At 46.1% G+C, this 16,737-nt stretch overlaps 1 protein-coding gene across 6 annotated transcripts in view; it reads right to left on the reverse strand.

The window, feature by feature from the left end:
* Nucleotides 1-190: 190 nt before the first annotated feature.
* Nucleotides 191-16,737, reverse strand: part of nhej1 (nonhomologous end-joining factor 1) — a 17,081-nt gene continuing 534 nt past the window's right edge. For 3 of the 6 annotated variants that reach the window (XM_030361940.1, XM_030361938.1, XM_030361942.1), the window contains exons 2-8: nt 15,528-15,741; nt 14,929-15,195; nt 14,027-14,165; nt 11,628-11,686; nt 2,214-2,400; nt 695-795; nt 191-535 (exon numbers count right to left, since the gene is read on the reverse strand). In XM_030361940.1, coding sequence (XP_030217800.1) covers nt 473-535; nt 695-795; nt 2,214-2,400; nt 11,628-11,686; nt 14,027-14,165; nt 14,929-15,195; nt 15,528-15,716 — 1,005 coding nt within the window. In that variant the 5' untranslated portion in view covers nt 15,717-15,741 and the 3' untranslated portion in view covers nt 191-472. The remainder of the gene's footprint in view (nt 536-694; nt 796-2,213; nt 2,401-11,627; nt 11,687-14,026; nt 14,166-14,928; nt 15,196-15,527; nt 15,742-16,737) is intronic. The other 3 variants (XM_030361941.1, XM_030361939.1, XM_030361943.1) reach the window with 2 other exon arrangements.

The raw sequence follows: 16,737 nt of genomic DNA on the forward strand, positions 1-16,737 counted from the left end.
TGGCTAATCGAGGCCGGAGTCTGAGCGGAGGCTGATCAATACACTTCACTTAAATGAGGGCGGGAAAAAAGCATAGATCCACAATAAACGTTTCAGAAATTTCGTTCTTGGAAGATGGGATGTTAATAATCAAAGGAAAAACGTTAATGATATTTTGGATTTTTTTCTGAACATAAATACAAATAATATATATATCTTAGAATTGTCGTTTTTTAATTCAAAAGTAAAATACATATTTTATCGGTTCATTCCTTTACATTTCATTTAAAACATACCAAAGTCTTCGTTTTTTTTTTTCTCAGATAATGACAATGAGAAATCAGCAGAAGCAAAAAAAATAACTAATCTCAAAACCCCTTTAATGTCCCTTACCCACACACTCATGAACTCATGAACAAATAAAACATCATAAAAAAGTTTAAAACAAACAATTAAAAACAGAGCGTTGGTCTGTGGATCCCGGCTCAATCCCTCAGCGGAACAGACCCACAGCCTTCTTCTTCTTTGGTCTAGTCTGCGTCCGGACGCCCTCGGCCTAGGAGACGAGAACCAGGATGGTGACTACAGACCGGCAGGCTAACTGCTATCTGCTAAAGGCTAGCGGCTAGCTTCATTGATGCCGTCAAGCTAGTGTGTGTATGTGTATGTGTGTCTGTTTGTATGTGTGTGTGGTTTGAACATCGGCGTTTGTTACCTGTCGCTCGGCCATCTTGCTTCTTGGCGACTCCTGATTAGCTCCTGGTTCTACCTGGACGGACCTGGTGGGCGGGGCTTCCCCTCTGGCGTCGGCGCCCCCTTTGAAAGGTAGAGAAGATGTTCAGGGGTCTCATTTATAACCGTTGCGTACGCACAAAAAACGGGGCTGAAATTGGCTTACGTGATTTTCCACGCCAAGGTTGTGATCTATAAAAAACCAACTTGACGGGAGAATGTGCGCAGCCCTAAGCAAACTCCGACCCATGCGTACGCATGGTTTGGAGGTAAAGGAGAATTGGCGACACAGATGGTGTGGTGGTGAACTGAAGTCAGACAGAAGAATTGTAGAGTGGGAAGAACGATTATGTTTTATCATCGCCCTTCATAAATTTAATTTCAACCCGTATCATGCGTTAAATCGATGTAATCAGAATAATTTAAGTCAACTGCGTTATTTCTCAGTTATAACTCCAGAAACATCTCTGTAGAATACAAATTTAAAAAAAATCTCTATATTTAATCCCGTCACTCCATACTGTCCACTGACAGCGCGACTGCATGGAATAAAGCATCTGTCCAACATGTGTCAATAACATAATATTTTTATGTGACACTGTAAACACATAATCAAATGTCAATTAAATCCCAAGTGTGGAAAACCAAGCCACACTCCTCATCACAATCGTTGACCGTTACTCTTGATGCTTTTCATGACAAATCAGGCATTAAAAAGGGGTTATGTTCAAGAACATTTACAACTGATTATCCAAGGTGTTCTCGGTCAGTCTTATTACTGTAACCCTATAAATACAGAGGTGAGCGCCGTGGTAATGCTGCACCATATGGCACTTCTGGCGGACCATGCAAATGGCAGGATTCGGAGGGACAGGGTCTTTAGGGACCATAACGATTTATTGGTACAGAAAAATATGTACCTTTATGTCAGACCACTTCTTTTTTAATTCTGGGACTGTGCGCACCGTGCTACTGACAGAGTTCACTGCTGCAGCAACATTTTGCCACTCAATCTGCTTTTTGTTGTTGGCGATCCCAACCCGTGACTGCCGAACAAAACTACTTTTCGGGCCTCCATCTCACCCACACGTGTCTCCGTTTCAACCTCCTTCTGCCATTGTTTCCGACAAGACATAATACTTGCATCTGAGTCTGTTTTATATGCAGATCGTATTCATGAGGTAATTTGCATTGGAAATGTATGGTTAAAAAGGGGCGTGTACAGGGCGGAACGTGAAGCTGATTCAGCTGCGCACACTTGTAGGCACTCTGGGATTTATAAAGCAAAGATTGCGTACGGTGTGCGTACGCAGGGTTTTATAAGTCTGAATATTTTTTGGCGCACGCAAAACTTGGCTTTTGGGCGTACGTACACTTTTAGTAACGATCCCACGCACAGTTTTATAAATGAGACCCCAGGTATCTCTCTCTCTCTAATCACAGTCTCGCACTCTAGCTAATTTTCTAACTCAATGGATTCGGCCAATCAAAGTGGGCCTCACCTGGAGTCGGGGTTTGGCTCGGCGCAAGCTCCACCTCCCGTCCCTCGGTAGCCAATGGGGAGGAGGGGGAGGAGGGGCGCTTGCGTTTGCCCGGGTTTCCGTGGGCGACGACGGCGGAGTAGAGCTCCCTCAGGTCTGAGTCGAAGACGAAGCCCTTCCCTTGCTCTGACATCACCTGGGGGAGGAGCTGAGGGGGAGAGAGGACGACACAGAGAAAGAGAGAGCGAGAGCGTGAGAGAGATGATTGAACAGACAATTTGAAATCTCTTTTCCAAGAGGCAAGGGCATCAAACAAACAAACAAACACATTAAGGTTTCTGACAAACAAATACACACAATTTTCATGCAATTAAAAGAAAGCTTTGGGGGATTTCATAGTGAATGAATTCGACAAACAGGGACAATCTCCGACACGTCCACATTCAAGGTCCTAAGTTGAACTCAAACGTCACGCTATATCCTGAACTCACATTGAAGTTTGTGTGTGTCACATGGTGTGTGTGTGTGTGTGCATGCATGTGTGTGTGTGTCACATGGTCTGTCGCCGTGGCGATAAGGCCCTAATCAAAGCGTCATTTATAGTCTCAGCAGAAAAGGTGGAAGTGCACGGTAGGCACGCTCCGTCACATGCACGCCCCCATAAAGCCGAACCCTTATCCACGAGGCCCCGGTCAGATAAGGGTGTTTGTGGCGGCGGCAAGCTACATTATGCTAGCTCACGGACGAGGCAGAGAGCACACACACACACACACACACACACACACACACACACACACACACACACACACACACACACACACACACACACACACACACACACACACACACACACACACACACACACTTCAAAGAATGACTGACAGGCCCAGAAACACACACGCACTCAGATACAGACACCATACAAACACAAAGACAGATACACACACACACTAAGAAAGACAGAAACACACAACACAAAAACACACAACAGAGACCCACACACACGCATGTATATATAGTTTGTGTGCATTACTCCACTAAATCATTGCTCCCCTCACTCCCCCCCTCCCCCTCTCTCTCCACCTCCTCCCCCCAATATGAAGAAGACAAACTTCTCCAAATTAGCTTCTCAAATATTGACCTGGAGGAATTGGTGGTCTCTCTCCAGAGGTGGAGGGAGGGGGAGGGGAGAGAGGCTTGGGGAGAAAGAGAAAGAGAGAGAGAGAGAGAATGTGGGGGAGAGAGAGAAAGAGAGTGGGGGAGAGAGAGACTCCTGAACAGACTCTGGTCAGGTTTGAGAGGTTTCTCACGTTGATTTATTTCCATGATGTTTGTTTAAATATCGTAAAAATAAATGTACGGCCGAGCCTCAGTTCTTCTTATGGAGGCACAGAGAAACCTATGTTCTCTCTCTCTCTCTCTCTCTCTCTCTCTCTCTCTCTCTCTCTCTCTCTCTCTCTCTCTCTCTCTCTCTCTCTCTCTCTCTCTCTCTCTCTCTCTCTCTCTCTCTCTCTCTCTCTCTCTCTCTCTCTCTCTCTCTCTCTCTCTCTCTCTCATTAGCCAGTAAACAACAACAACCTGCTTTTCACATGCTGTTGTCATTGAATGTGTCCGTCTGTCTGTCTGTGTGTGTCTGTGAGAGTCTCGGTCTGTGTGAGTGTGTGTCTGTCTGTCTGTCTTTGTAGTGTGTGTGTGTGTGTGTGTGTGTGTATGCATGTATGTATCTATGTACTGTATTTATGTATGCATGTATGTTTGTATGAATGTACGAACGTGTGTGTGTGTGTGTCAATGTGTTTATTTGTGTGTGTGTGTGTGTGTGTGTGTGTGTGTGTGTGTGTGTGTGTGTGTGTGTGTGTGTGTGTGTGTGTGTGTGTACGTGTGTCTGTATGTGTGTGTGTGTGTTACTGATTCATATTTACGAGGTGAAGGGAGATGGTCGATCCGGTCAAAGTGCCGTCCTCACAATCTTTACAATTCTTACTAAATTCCATGGAAGAGGACACAGAGACGCAGCATTGCACTCTGGGAAAGGGAATTCACTGTTATGAGATTGCTTGTGTTGGAGGTAGGGTAACACCGAGTTTTTTTTTTCTTTTTTAAATAAAAAACAAATTCAGCAAAAATGAACAATATAATTATAATTAAGAAAATTATTATACTATTATATATGGAACGTTATAAGACGCCGAGAATTGGCGTGCTGCCAGCGGCTGTCACCGAGTGTGAGAGGAGGATTGACGGAGAAGATGGCGGTTGACCTATAGTTTCAAAGCTAATAATAATAAATAATAATAATACATTTAATTTAGAGGCGCCTTTCAAGACACCCAAGGTCACCTTACAGAGCATATAGTCATCATAAATCGTTTAAAAAAACAAGACATTGTGGAAAAATGAATAAATAAACATAATAAATAAGAAATAAATAAAACAAAAACAAGACAAAACAAAACAAACAAACAATCAAAACAGTGATCAGTTAGACGTTGTGTGCGAGTTTGAACAGGTGAGTTTTGAGTTGTGACTTGAAGGTTGTAATGGTGTCTGACTGTTTTATGTGTGGGGGGAGGGAGTTCCAGAGCCTGGATGCTGAACAGCTGAATGACCGGGCACCCATTGTAGTGAGTTGTGATGTGGGGATACATAGTAGTCCAGCAGAGGTTGAGCGGAGGGAGCGGGAGGGAGTGTATTCTTGGAGGAGGTCGCAGAGGTAACTGGGGGCTAGGTTGTGGAGAGCTTTGTAGGTGAGGAGTAGGGTTTTGTATTGGATGCGGTAGTGTACTGGGAGCCAGTGAAGTTGGATGAGGACAGGGGTGATGTGGTCAGATGATTTGGTGATTTGGTAATACCGTTTATACCGGTTATACCGGTGTTGACACGAGCGTTGTACTCGGTGTGAAAATGTCCACACCGCAGCAACCCTAGTTGGAAGTGTTTGTGTGTGTGTGTGATTGAGTGTGTCTTGCTGTCTGTGTGTGTGTGTTTGTTTGTGTGTGTGTGAGGGAGTGTCTCTGTCTGTCTGTCTGTCTGTCTGTGTGTGTGTGTTTAAAGGGGGTAAAGTACAAGGCGATGAGAAACACTGGCATACTGACAGGGATTAACGAAGCAACAGGCCATCGTGCACACACACACACATGCACACACACACGTCAACAAGTGTGACTGTTGCATGGATTTAAATTCATACTTGCGCGCACACACACACACACACACACACACACACACACACACACACACAGATAGAGAGACCCACACACATTACAAAAACTGACCTACACACAGACACTCACAAACACACAGAGGCACACACACACACACACACACACACACACACACACACACACACACACACACACACACACACACACACACACACACACACACACACACACACACACACAGAGAGAGAGTCTACCTCCTAGATCTATCTCCAGATGAATTAAATATACACTCTAAATACACACGCAGGCATCCATTAGGAGGAGAAGAAAAGGAGTAGGAGAGGAAGAGAGGAGGAGGAGAGGAGAGGAGGAGGAGAGGAGGAAGAGGGGAAGAGGAGGAGGAGAGGAGGAGGAGGAGGAGGAGAGGAGGAAGAGGGGAAGAGGAGGAGAGCAGGAGGAGGGGAGAGGAAGAGGAGAGGAAGAAGAGGGGAGGAGAGGAGGAGGAGAGGAGGAGGAGAGGAGGAAGAGGGGAGAGGAAGAGGAGAGGAAGAGGAGAGGAAGAGGAGAGGAAGAGGAGAGGAAGAGAGGAGGGGAGGAGAGGAGGAGAGGAGGAGGAGAGGAGGAAGAGGGGAGAGGAAGAGGAGAGGAAGAAGAGGGGAGGAGAGGAGGAGGAGAGGAGGAGAGGAGGAAGAGGGGAGGAGAGGAGGAGGAGAGGAAGAGAGGAGGAGGAGAGGAAGAGAGGAGGGAAGGAGAGGAGGAGAGGAGGAGAGGAGAGGATGATCAACCCGGTCTCAATCCTCCTCCCTGAAGTCCACCAGGGCCCGTTCTTCGCGGGGGGAGGAGCCCGGTTATTAGGAGGGAGTAAAGAGGAGAGTGGTTAGTGAGGCCTTGAAGAGCCTGGGCCTCAATTACAGCCCTCGGCTGACCACAGGAGTGCTACTGCGGGGCGGTGACACGGCTGCGTGTGTCCCCCGACTAACCCACTTCTATAGATAGACAGGGAGAGGAAGAGGGAGAGGGAGAGAGAGAGAGAGAGAGAACTGAACTCGGTGACTGTCATCATGATCGCCACTGCTCTTATGTGTGTGCAACAAACACCTCAACACACACACGGCGAGTGTAGAAAAAGAAGAAAGCTACACATTTGTACGCACACACACACACAGACAATCTACAACAAGCTAATTGGATGTACCGTACCCTGTAACACAGGAGATAACATAACCCGCCCATCGACAGCCCAGACCTATGAAACCCTGGCCAGCGGCATGAAACCCTGGCCTCCGCACCAAAACCACGGAAGAAGAAGAAGTAAAAAGATCAGAGCGTCTCAGAGAGAGACGACACTGGACCCTACGCTACCTGGTCTCTAATCGCGTTCGCTCTGTGATTAAAGAAAACAAGACGGAAAGACTATTTATGTTTGTTGACTTCTTTGGGTTTTTTAAGAACCGAGAGAGAGAGAGAGAGAGAGAGAGAGAGAGAGAGAGAGAGAGAGAGAGAGAGAGAGAGAGAGAGAGAGAGAGAATGACAGACAGAAAGAGAGAGAGAGAGAAGGACAGACAGAAAGAGAGAGATAAGGAGACAGCGAGAAGGAGACAGAGAGAGAAGGACAGACAGACAGACAGACAGACAGACAGACAGACAGACAGACAGAATACATAGACAATAGATAGATAGATGGATAGATATCTGGTCTCAGCAGCCTCACCTGGTCTGAGTGGATTCTGGGGCTGAGGGAGGCAGCACACCTGTTGCTCGTTAACCAATCAGTGGTCAGCAGGTTGAACCAGCCGTCACCACACACACTTTGGGGAGATCTCCATCTCCAGGTCCAGTGTCATTGTTTAACACGAGGACGGTTGCGGGTAAAAACGACAAAATATTTAAATAAAAAATTAAAACATTCGGGAATAGCAATTATACAAATTATTCTAAAGAGGTCTAGACTCTATGCGCAGTCCCGCCTTCTCCAGTGAACCAAGAAAGCCTGCACTGTGACGACCGGGGGTTGACCCCCTCGGTTTTACACAGGAAATTTGAGATAAGAAGGTGAAATCGCCGGGCGTGCCAAGTTGGGACCGAACCAGCTTGGCAGTGTAAAAAGACCTATAGCCTACATCATCCTGCCCAACAACATGGGCAGGATCTAGACCAAGCTCTCCTAATCGGGTCAGCAATAGCCGTGTGTCAATGCCCAGCCTCTGCGTTTGAATGATAATGAATTAATGGAATGTTGCATTTTTAATGTCTGCAAATATTCTAGACTAGAGCGGAATCAGATAAAGTTGGCTCTCTTTGCTGTGCAAAGCATGTTTCAGAAATCAGCACCAAGTTGTCACACAAGCAATTTTAAACCCATATTACAAAAATTATAGATTTTTGTAATATGGAAGGGGGGAAAATACCGTGAAAAAATGTACGCACAATGCATTCAGGATTAGGACCAATACATATGTCGGCCTAGGCCTATTCAATTGTGTTTTAATATATTTAGCATTCAAATTATTGCAGTCTATTCTTTTCGTAGGCTACTCTGCTGTTGGCCTTGATGGGGAGACATTTCCTGCGACATTCCTGCGTCTCCCTCAGCACGGAGCCCATTTCAGAACTGTGTCAGTAGACAGTCACAATCCTACGAACGTCGTGAGAGCAGTGAACGCACAATGGTTCGCAAGATCCATTGTGAGAATGATCGTACGAGCGAAGATCGAGGAAACGAGGCCCAGATCTGCCCACGTCGCGTACGCGTTTACGTCACATACATGCACCAGTACAGGGAAATAAACAAACATGTTGGATTATACTAATGCGTTCGATCATCAAGCTGCTCTGGCAGCTCTAATAAACTTACAGGAGTCTTTCCACGAAATGTACAGGATATGTACAGATAGTATTAGTGAACAGAGAAGGATCGGTAATTGTGTTTTGGTTGTCGCGGCGCAGATAAGAGAAGAGGGAAGATTCTACGCATGCGCTCAGACATGGCCAATATTTTTTGTTTGATCCATTTATTCCAAGCTCTCCACAGCATAACGTCACAGCCACAACGGCGGGAATCAACCGGCACACACACGCGACACACAGACACATACATCAACACACACACACACACACACACAAGAGTCGGGGGGTCGGGGGTGCTGTGATGGGGGGCTTTGACAGACGTTTCACCGGCAACAGGTGAGTCAGGTCACGTCCAGATACAAAGACCACCCCCCCCCCCCCACGGGGTGTGTGTTGTCCTGGAGACCGCCGGCCTCCTCCCACTCACCACACACATCCAGAATTCCTCAGGAGAGTGTGATAAAGTCTCTCTCTCTCTCTCTCTCTCTCTCTCTCTCTCTCTCTCTCTCTCTCTCTCTCTCTCTCTCTCTCTCTCTCTCTCTCTCTCTCTCTCTCTCTCTCTCTCTCTCTCTCTCTCTCTCTCTCTCTCTCTCTCTCTCTCTCTCTCTCTCTCAATGATTTACAGAGAAAGAGAGAGTGAGACCGAGAGAGAGAGCACGAAGAGAGAGAGAGAGAGAGACGAAGACAGCCACAGGGTAATCAGGGGCTGACAGCCTTAAAGGAACTTACCACTGACGAGATTCACACACACACACACACACAATTCAGTTTTGGTTTTAGAAAGAAACACACACACGCATGCGCCTAAATCATAATGAGTCAATGAAATTAAGACACTCCTCTTCTCTGCTGAACACACACACACTCACACACCTTGGGTTTAACAAACACACACACACATCTGGGGTTAAACACACGCACACCTGGGTTTAAAATCTGGTTGAGGCTAAAACATGTGTGTGTGAGTGTGTCTCAGTGGGAAGAGCTAATTCTGCCGTGTAAATGTTGATCTGAGCTGGGGTTGGGTTGAGGGGGTGTGTGTGCGGTAGCCAGGGGACGCCTGTGTGTGTGTGTGTGTGTGTGTGTGTGTGTGTGTGTGTGTGTGTGTGTGTGTATTCGTCTGTGTGTTGGGGGGGGGGAAACCAAGGAAAGAAAATCCGGTACACGTACCCATCAACAAAAACACCCACCCACACATAGACACACACACACAAACACACACACACACACACACACACACACGTGCCCATCAACGAAGACACAAACCCACGCACACACACATACCCATCAACAAAGACACACACACACTCACACCCAAACACGTACCCATCAACAAAGACACATACAAACACACACACACACAAACACACACAAGCACATCAACAAAGACACACAAACAAGTGAACTTCAACAAAGACACACAAACACAACAAACACACACACACACAAATCAAAAACAGACACAAACACACCCACACACTAAGGTTAGGACTGTAGGCAACGTACCGTTGACCACTATGGTACTCAAAGACACCCTTCATTGGGGTCGCGTAGCGCACACAGTCGCATACACGCACAAACACAAACACGCACATGACGTACAAACACGCATGTCTGGGATTGTTTTTCCGACATGACTTGACTTCAGGTCGGACATCAAAGAGATGGAATCTAACAGGCTCAGGAGAAGAGAGAGAGACAGAGCCAGAGCCAGAGACACAGACAGAGACAGAGACAGAGACAGAAGTTTGACATCCGCTCACGGTGGAACATGGATGGGCTGCTCACAGGCAGTGTTGCCAGATTGGGCAACACTGTATATATATATATATATATATATATATATATATATAGAGATATAGATTAATCAAACTATGTGTTGAGCTTTCTCTATATCTATAGCTATCTAACTATATATATCTATGTATCTGTATCTATCCATCTCTATCTGTGTGTGTGTGTGTGTGTGTGTGTGTGTGTGTGTGTGTGTGTGTGTGTGTGTGTGTGTGTGTGTGTGGTCACACCTAGAGCATTCTACAGGTGCTTTTGAAATGCCATCATGCATGGAGTCAATCAGTTACACACACACACACTGAGACAAAGGTCAACAAAGCTGGGTTTGAGACATTCCACACCTTTACAGTAAACAGTCAAACACACTAACGAGACAGAATGAATCACCCACACACACTCACGAGACAAAATGAATCAACACACACACACACTAACGAGAAAGAATTATTCACACACATAGTCACATTCACACAAAAAGTCACACACACACTTAGAGCCCAGGGCATTGCGGCTCAAAGCACTACATGAACAGTGTTTTTGAGAGAGAGAGAGAGAGAGAGAGAGAGAGAGAGAGAGAGAGAGAGAGAGAGAGAGAGAGAGAGAGAGAGAGAGAGAGAGAGAGAGAGAGAGAGAGAGAGAGAGAGAGAGAGAGAGAGAGAGAGAGAGAGAGAGAGAGAGAGAGAGAGATCCCTGCCTCACTCAGTCACTGCATAATAGATTTCTGACAACCATCGGTGGACTCATCTAAAGACTCACTTGTTCAGAGTTTACCTAGACTCTGAGTACTACTGTGCGCAAGTGCGACTTTGTGTGTGTGTGTGCATGTGTGTGTCTGTATGCTAGGGCGCGTGTGTGTGACTGGGTTTGTGCGTGTGTGCGACTGTATGTTTGGGACTCTGCGTGTGTGTGACTGCGTCTCTGTGTGCGACTTTGCGTGTGTGCGACTGCGTGTGTGCAACTGTGTGTGTACGTTTGTGTGTGCGACTGTGTGTGTGTGTGTGACTGTGTGTATGTGTGTGTGTAGGTGTATGCAACTGTACGTGCGCATTTGCGCAAGAGTAAGTTCCCTTACTCTCCTTCAACACCCCTTTGAAGCACTTATTGGGTGTTTGTACATCCCACTACGCAGGGCGTCAGCCAGCTCTTCAGGAGCAGCCAGGGTGAGGTGCCTTGCTCAGGGAAACCTCACACACAAACACACACAAACACACACACGCACAGATAAATCCTCCCATTCATACACCCTATCTCTCATTCACAAACATTCACCCATGCATGCACACATTCACCCATTCATAAACCCAATCACTAATTTGGTGTCCCTTAGCGTCTCGCTCAGGGACACCTCGACCATCAGCGAGGAGGAGCTGGGGGTCGAACCATCAACCTGACCCCTGTGGCCACACCCACAGTGTGGGCAGGGCCAAGTGTCGGTGGGCGGGGTCCGCGTTGATTGGCGCGATGTTGAGGCTTTTGTGCGTGCGACTGCGCTGGCCGTTGTTTGCTCCGTGGTCACACAAACACATGTGTTGATCACAGCTGTGTGCTGGGAGGAGGGGATCTCTCTCCCTCTCTATCTGGTCTCTCTCTCTGGTATCTCTCTCTGGTCTCTCGCTCTCTGAAGGCTCACCTGTGCAATGATGTTGTCCTTGTAGGCCTGTTCGTCAAAGACCTCAGTCTGGAGACGGGCTAGAGCGAGAGAGAGAGCGAAAGAGCGAGAGAGCGAGAGAGAGTCGGACAGACAGAGAGAGAGAGAGAGAGAGAGAAGGACAGACAGAAAGAGAGAGAGAAGGAGACAGCGAGAAGGAGACAGAGAGAGAAGGAAGGACAGACAGACAGAGAGAATGACAGAAAGAGAGAGAGGAAATTTTTTTTGTAGTAATATGCAAGTGCGGTTTTATTAGGGAGAGAATATTTCCAAAACTCTTTTTTTAATATGATGCAACAAAAATATTTGAGTGCCGATATGATAGTATTCAATAGGATACGATAGTTTTGCAGTCCTGTAAAAATGGAGATCGCAATAAATCTATATATAGTACAGCTTCTAACGTTACAATACAGATGCTACAGGTTCATCCGTGTCCGCCATTTTTTTTTTTTTTACGTCAAAGCCTCTGACCATAAAGTAACCCAGTTCAACTATAAGCCAACAGTGCCCTCTGCAGGACGGGGCCATCATTGCGTCACCACTGCGATGACATTGACGATACTTCCCTGCAGGGGCGTTGCTAGACCTAGAGCTTTGCTGGGGCAAATATGCGAACAATATGAAATAGATGGCTACAGAAGGGTATGTACGAGCTTCAAAATCATTATTGTCACTGTCATACTGTAGGCTATATATTAAAGCACTGGTAAAGTTAAAGATTCAAAGATTCATGAGTACCGTACATGATATTTATTTAAAGGGGACATATTGTGCCACCAGGTGTGAGTGTGATTAGCCTTGCAAGCCATTTTGAAAATCTGCCCCATATGACATCACTAGTGGGGGTGTGCACCTAGATGTGTGCTGGATAGATCAGTCTACCAGCCTACCCAGTGGACTGAAGTAAACGATGCTCATCTATGAAGCACAGTTCTACACATTTAGTAACATCTATGTCACGCCATAGCTACAGAAAAACAATTCAAGTAGTTCAGCTCTAAAGCATTTAAGTTTAAAACCCTTTTACTTTGGCGCATGTCCCTTTATTTATATTTTTTCCGGATTTTAGTTTTTAATCTTCCTGTCGCCATTCGTGTTCTGATATCCAGGCACTTGTAGGCGCGGAACTGTTTACAGAGGCCGACGCTGACAGGTCCATGCTTTGCATTGCGAATTTTCACTGAACACTGTTAAAAAAAAATTAAGCCATTACCAGTGGCTGACTGGCTGTGTTTGATCTGGATAGTGTGTTCAATTGATAACTCAAAGCAACTCAATTCATACATAGCTGTATTTATTGAAACGACTATTACTGGATACACTGACAAGAAGTGCTAAGGATCTATAAAACTTAAAATAACAAAATAAGGATAATCAGTGCCGTTTACATGGCCTCAGTGGTCCTTTAAACCAATGAAATTAAAACATTCAAACATTTCCCCTTATGGAAGTAGCTGCCATTATAACAACAATATCATTTCATAAACATAAGAGGACAAACTGATGCCACAAAAAGTGAATAGGCTTTATAAAACTATATAAAAAAAATGCATCGTCATGACGATTATTTGGCACACCCCTAGTGTGTGTGTGTGTGTGTGTGTGTGTGTGTGTGTGTGTGTGTGTGTGTGTGTGTGTGTGTGTGTGTGTGTGTGTGTGTGTGTGTGTGTACGTATCTGTACTAGGGGTGTGCCAAATAATCGTCATGACGATGCATCGCGATTCTAATTTTCACGATCTACTGCATCGATTGTTGACGCCAAGAATCGATTATTAATTTAAAAAAATGAATAATTAAAAAAAAAATATATATATATATATTTTTTTTTATATAGTTTTATAAAGCCTATTCAATTTTTGTGGCATCAGTTTGTCCTCTTATGTTTATGAAATGATATTGTTGTTATAATGGCAGCTACTTCCATAAGGGGAAATGTTTGAATGTTTTCATTTCATTGGTTTAAAGGACCACTGAGGCCATGTAAACGGCACTGATTATCCTTATTTTGTTATTTTAAGTTTTATAGATCCTTAGCACTTCTTGTCAGTGTATCCAGTAATAGTCGTTTCAATAAATACAGCTATGTATGAATTGAGTTGCTTTGAGTTATCAATTGAACACACTATCCAGATCAAACACAGCCAGTCAGCCACTGGTAATGGCTTAATTTTTTTTTAACAGTGTTCAGTGAAAATTCGCAATGCATCGCAATAATTCAAGTATCGCGATGCATCGTGATAGAATCGCATCGTGGCATGTGAATCGTGATACGAATCTAATCGTGACTTCTAATCGTGATTAGGGGTGGCAATACCCACCCCTAATCTGTACAGACACACGTGCGCGCGTGCACGCGTGCGTATGTGTGCGTGCGTACCTCGGCTGAGAGTGGCCCCTGTCTCCCTGTAGTCCTGGATCTGGGCGTCCTTGCGGGCCAACAGCGCCCCCAGCTGGTCCACCTGGGTCTGCAACAGCCGGCTCATCACCAGCAGAGGGCGTACCAGCTCACTACACACCTGAAACCGCAAGGGAAACCAAGCGTCAACTGGATGCATGGTTACCGTAATGCACTGAAAAGCTCAGAGGAATTTTGTTGTACGACTCGATTATAGTACATTATGGTAACCACGCATCAAGTGGATGGGGGTTTACCGTAATGGATCTGAAGAGCTCAGAGGAATTTGTTGCACGAGTAGATAATAGTACCTAACGGTAATCACGCGCCAACTGTTTTCTCGGTTAAAGTAATGCACTGAAAGCGGGATGGTTTTTCGGTTACCGTAATGCACGGAAAAGCTCAGAGGAATTTTGTTGCACTAGGTCGAACATTATAGTACATTGCGATAATCACGCGTCAACTGTATGTAGGGTTACCGTAATTCACTGAAAAGAGGGTTTGTTTTGTTCTAGGAGATTAAAATACATATTAATACTAGGACTACAGAGGGCAAAGTGTCCACATTTTGGTAACTCTCTCGTGTCTCTCTCTCTCTCTCTCTGACCTCTCTTTTTATGGTCTCTCTTTCTCTGATCTCTAATTCTCTCTGGTCTCTCTTTCTCTGACCTCTGTCTTTCTCTGATCTCCCTCTCTCTGGTCCCCGTCTCTCTTGTCTTTCTATCTAGTCTCTCTCTCTCTCTCTATTGTCTGTCTCTCTCTGTTCTCTATTTCCCTCACCCACCCACCAACACAAATCACAGAAAGAAAACGTGCGATAATTCCGACAGAAAACACAACAAACGTCAGATTTGGTTGTGGACTTCGGACGTGGTTTCTCTGACCGTGTCGGCGGGGGGAGAGGCCAGGCGGAACTCCCAGTGGAAGGGCAGCCCAGCCAGCTCGCTCTTCAGCCTCACGCAGACCCCCCCGCCGGCCACCGTCCCCGACCCGGGACGTGTCAGGGTCACCGTGGCTCCGCCCTCCTCCGGGGCCCCGCCCCCCGCCGGTACCTCGCCCTCCCCCAATGGCCCGGACAGGCAGGGCAGGGCAACGTCCCTCAGGTGGGAGTAGAAGGCCTCTACAGGGGCCCGCAGACGTTTGTTCAGCTCCTGGGTGGCGGGGGGGGGGGGTTCAGAGTAATCATACTTTTTATAAAATTAGGAAAGTGTATTACTAAATTATTAGTATTGTATCTAACACAACTGTGACTACAACTGAGTAGTACAGAGTACAGCCCATAACCCTACATTTGTCAGAAGAAAGAGAAAAATAACACATCTGTAGGTACAGTAAGGATGTTCATAGAAACAAGGGCCAAGCACTAACAATCACAAGGTTAACCCATCAATAAATGAAGCCATTCCCATTCCAACAGATATAGCTAGGAGAAGACGCTACACAAAGCACTACTTTTACGCGTCACCATGAATTTAAACCCTACCTGGGCTCGCCTCTGGATGGCGGCAGAGTCCATGCTCTCCGCCCAGACGGCGCGCGTGTCCGTCAGCAGGATGTGGTAGGCCAGGTCCCCGAACCAGGCCTTGGCGAGGAGCTGGTCCTTGCCGATGCAGACAGGGAGCCACGGTTGCCGGGACAATGCCTCGCCTGCGGTTAGGCCGCGGTCCTCCATTTGGGCGGGGCTTGAACTAAGGCTGCTTGATTAAGAAAAAAATCATGCTCACGATTATTTTGGTCAATATTGAAATGATGATTATTTAAAACGATTATTTTGAGTTTGAAACAGGAATAGATACAACTTGATACAACTTGAGGCATGATGCGTTTATTCAGCATCTCTCTCCAATAAAACACTGTGTAACTGAGAAACTTTGAAATTTACCCTTAAAAATCTGCACAGAATGTTCAAATAGAAAATGTTCAAATCAAAAATAATGTACAAATATGTATCAGGCTTAGTGGATTCTAATTCCACTAAGGCTCTACTAGTGTATGAGCCTTAGTTCTCTTTAGATTATTTTCATATCTCTCTCTCTCTCTCTCTCTCTCTCTCTCTCTCTCTCTCTCTCTCTCTCTCTCTCTCTCTCTCTCTCTCTCTCTCTCTCTCTCTCTCTCTCACCCTCTCTCTCACCCTCTTCTCCTCACTCCCCCTCTCTGTTTCCATCTCTTTCGCTCTCTCTCTCTCATTGTCTCGTTATCTCCCCCTCTCTCCTTCTCTCTTACCCTCTTCTTCCCCCCCCCCCCCCCTCTCTCTCTCTCTCTCTCTCTCTCTCTCCCTCGCTCCTTCTCTCTCACCCTCTTCTCCTCTGTATCCATCTCTCTCTCTCTCTCTCTCTCACACACATTGTCTCAACCTCTCCCACCCTCTTCTCCTCACTCCCCCTCTCTGTATCCATCTCTCTCTCTCTCTCTCTCTCTCTCTCTCTCTCTCTCTCTCTCTCTCTCTCTCTCTCATTGTTTCACCCTCTCTCCTTCTCTCACACCCTCTTCTCCTCTGTATCCATCCATCTCTCCCTCTCTCACCCTCTTCTCCTCACTCCCCCTCTCTGTATCCATCTCTCTCTCTCTCTCTCTCTCTCTCTCTCTCTCTCTCTCTCTCTCTCTCTCTCTCTCTCTCTCTCTCTCTCTCTCATTGTTTCACCCTCTCTCCTTCTCTCACACCCTCTTCTCCTCTGTATCCATCTCTCTCTCTC

This window comes from Gadus morhua, chromosome 7, assembly GCF_902167405.1.
Source record: "Gadus morhua chromosome 7, gadMor3.0, whole genome shotgun sequence".
NCBI lineage: Eukaryota > Metazoa > Chordata > Actinopteri > Gadiformes > Gadidae > Gadus > Gadus morhua.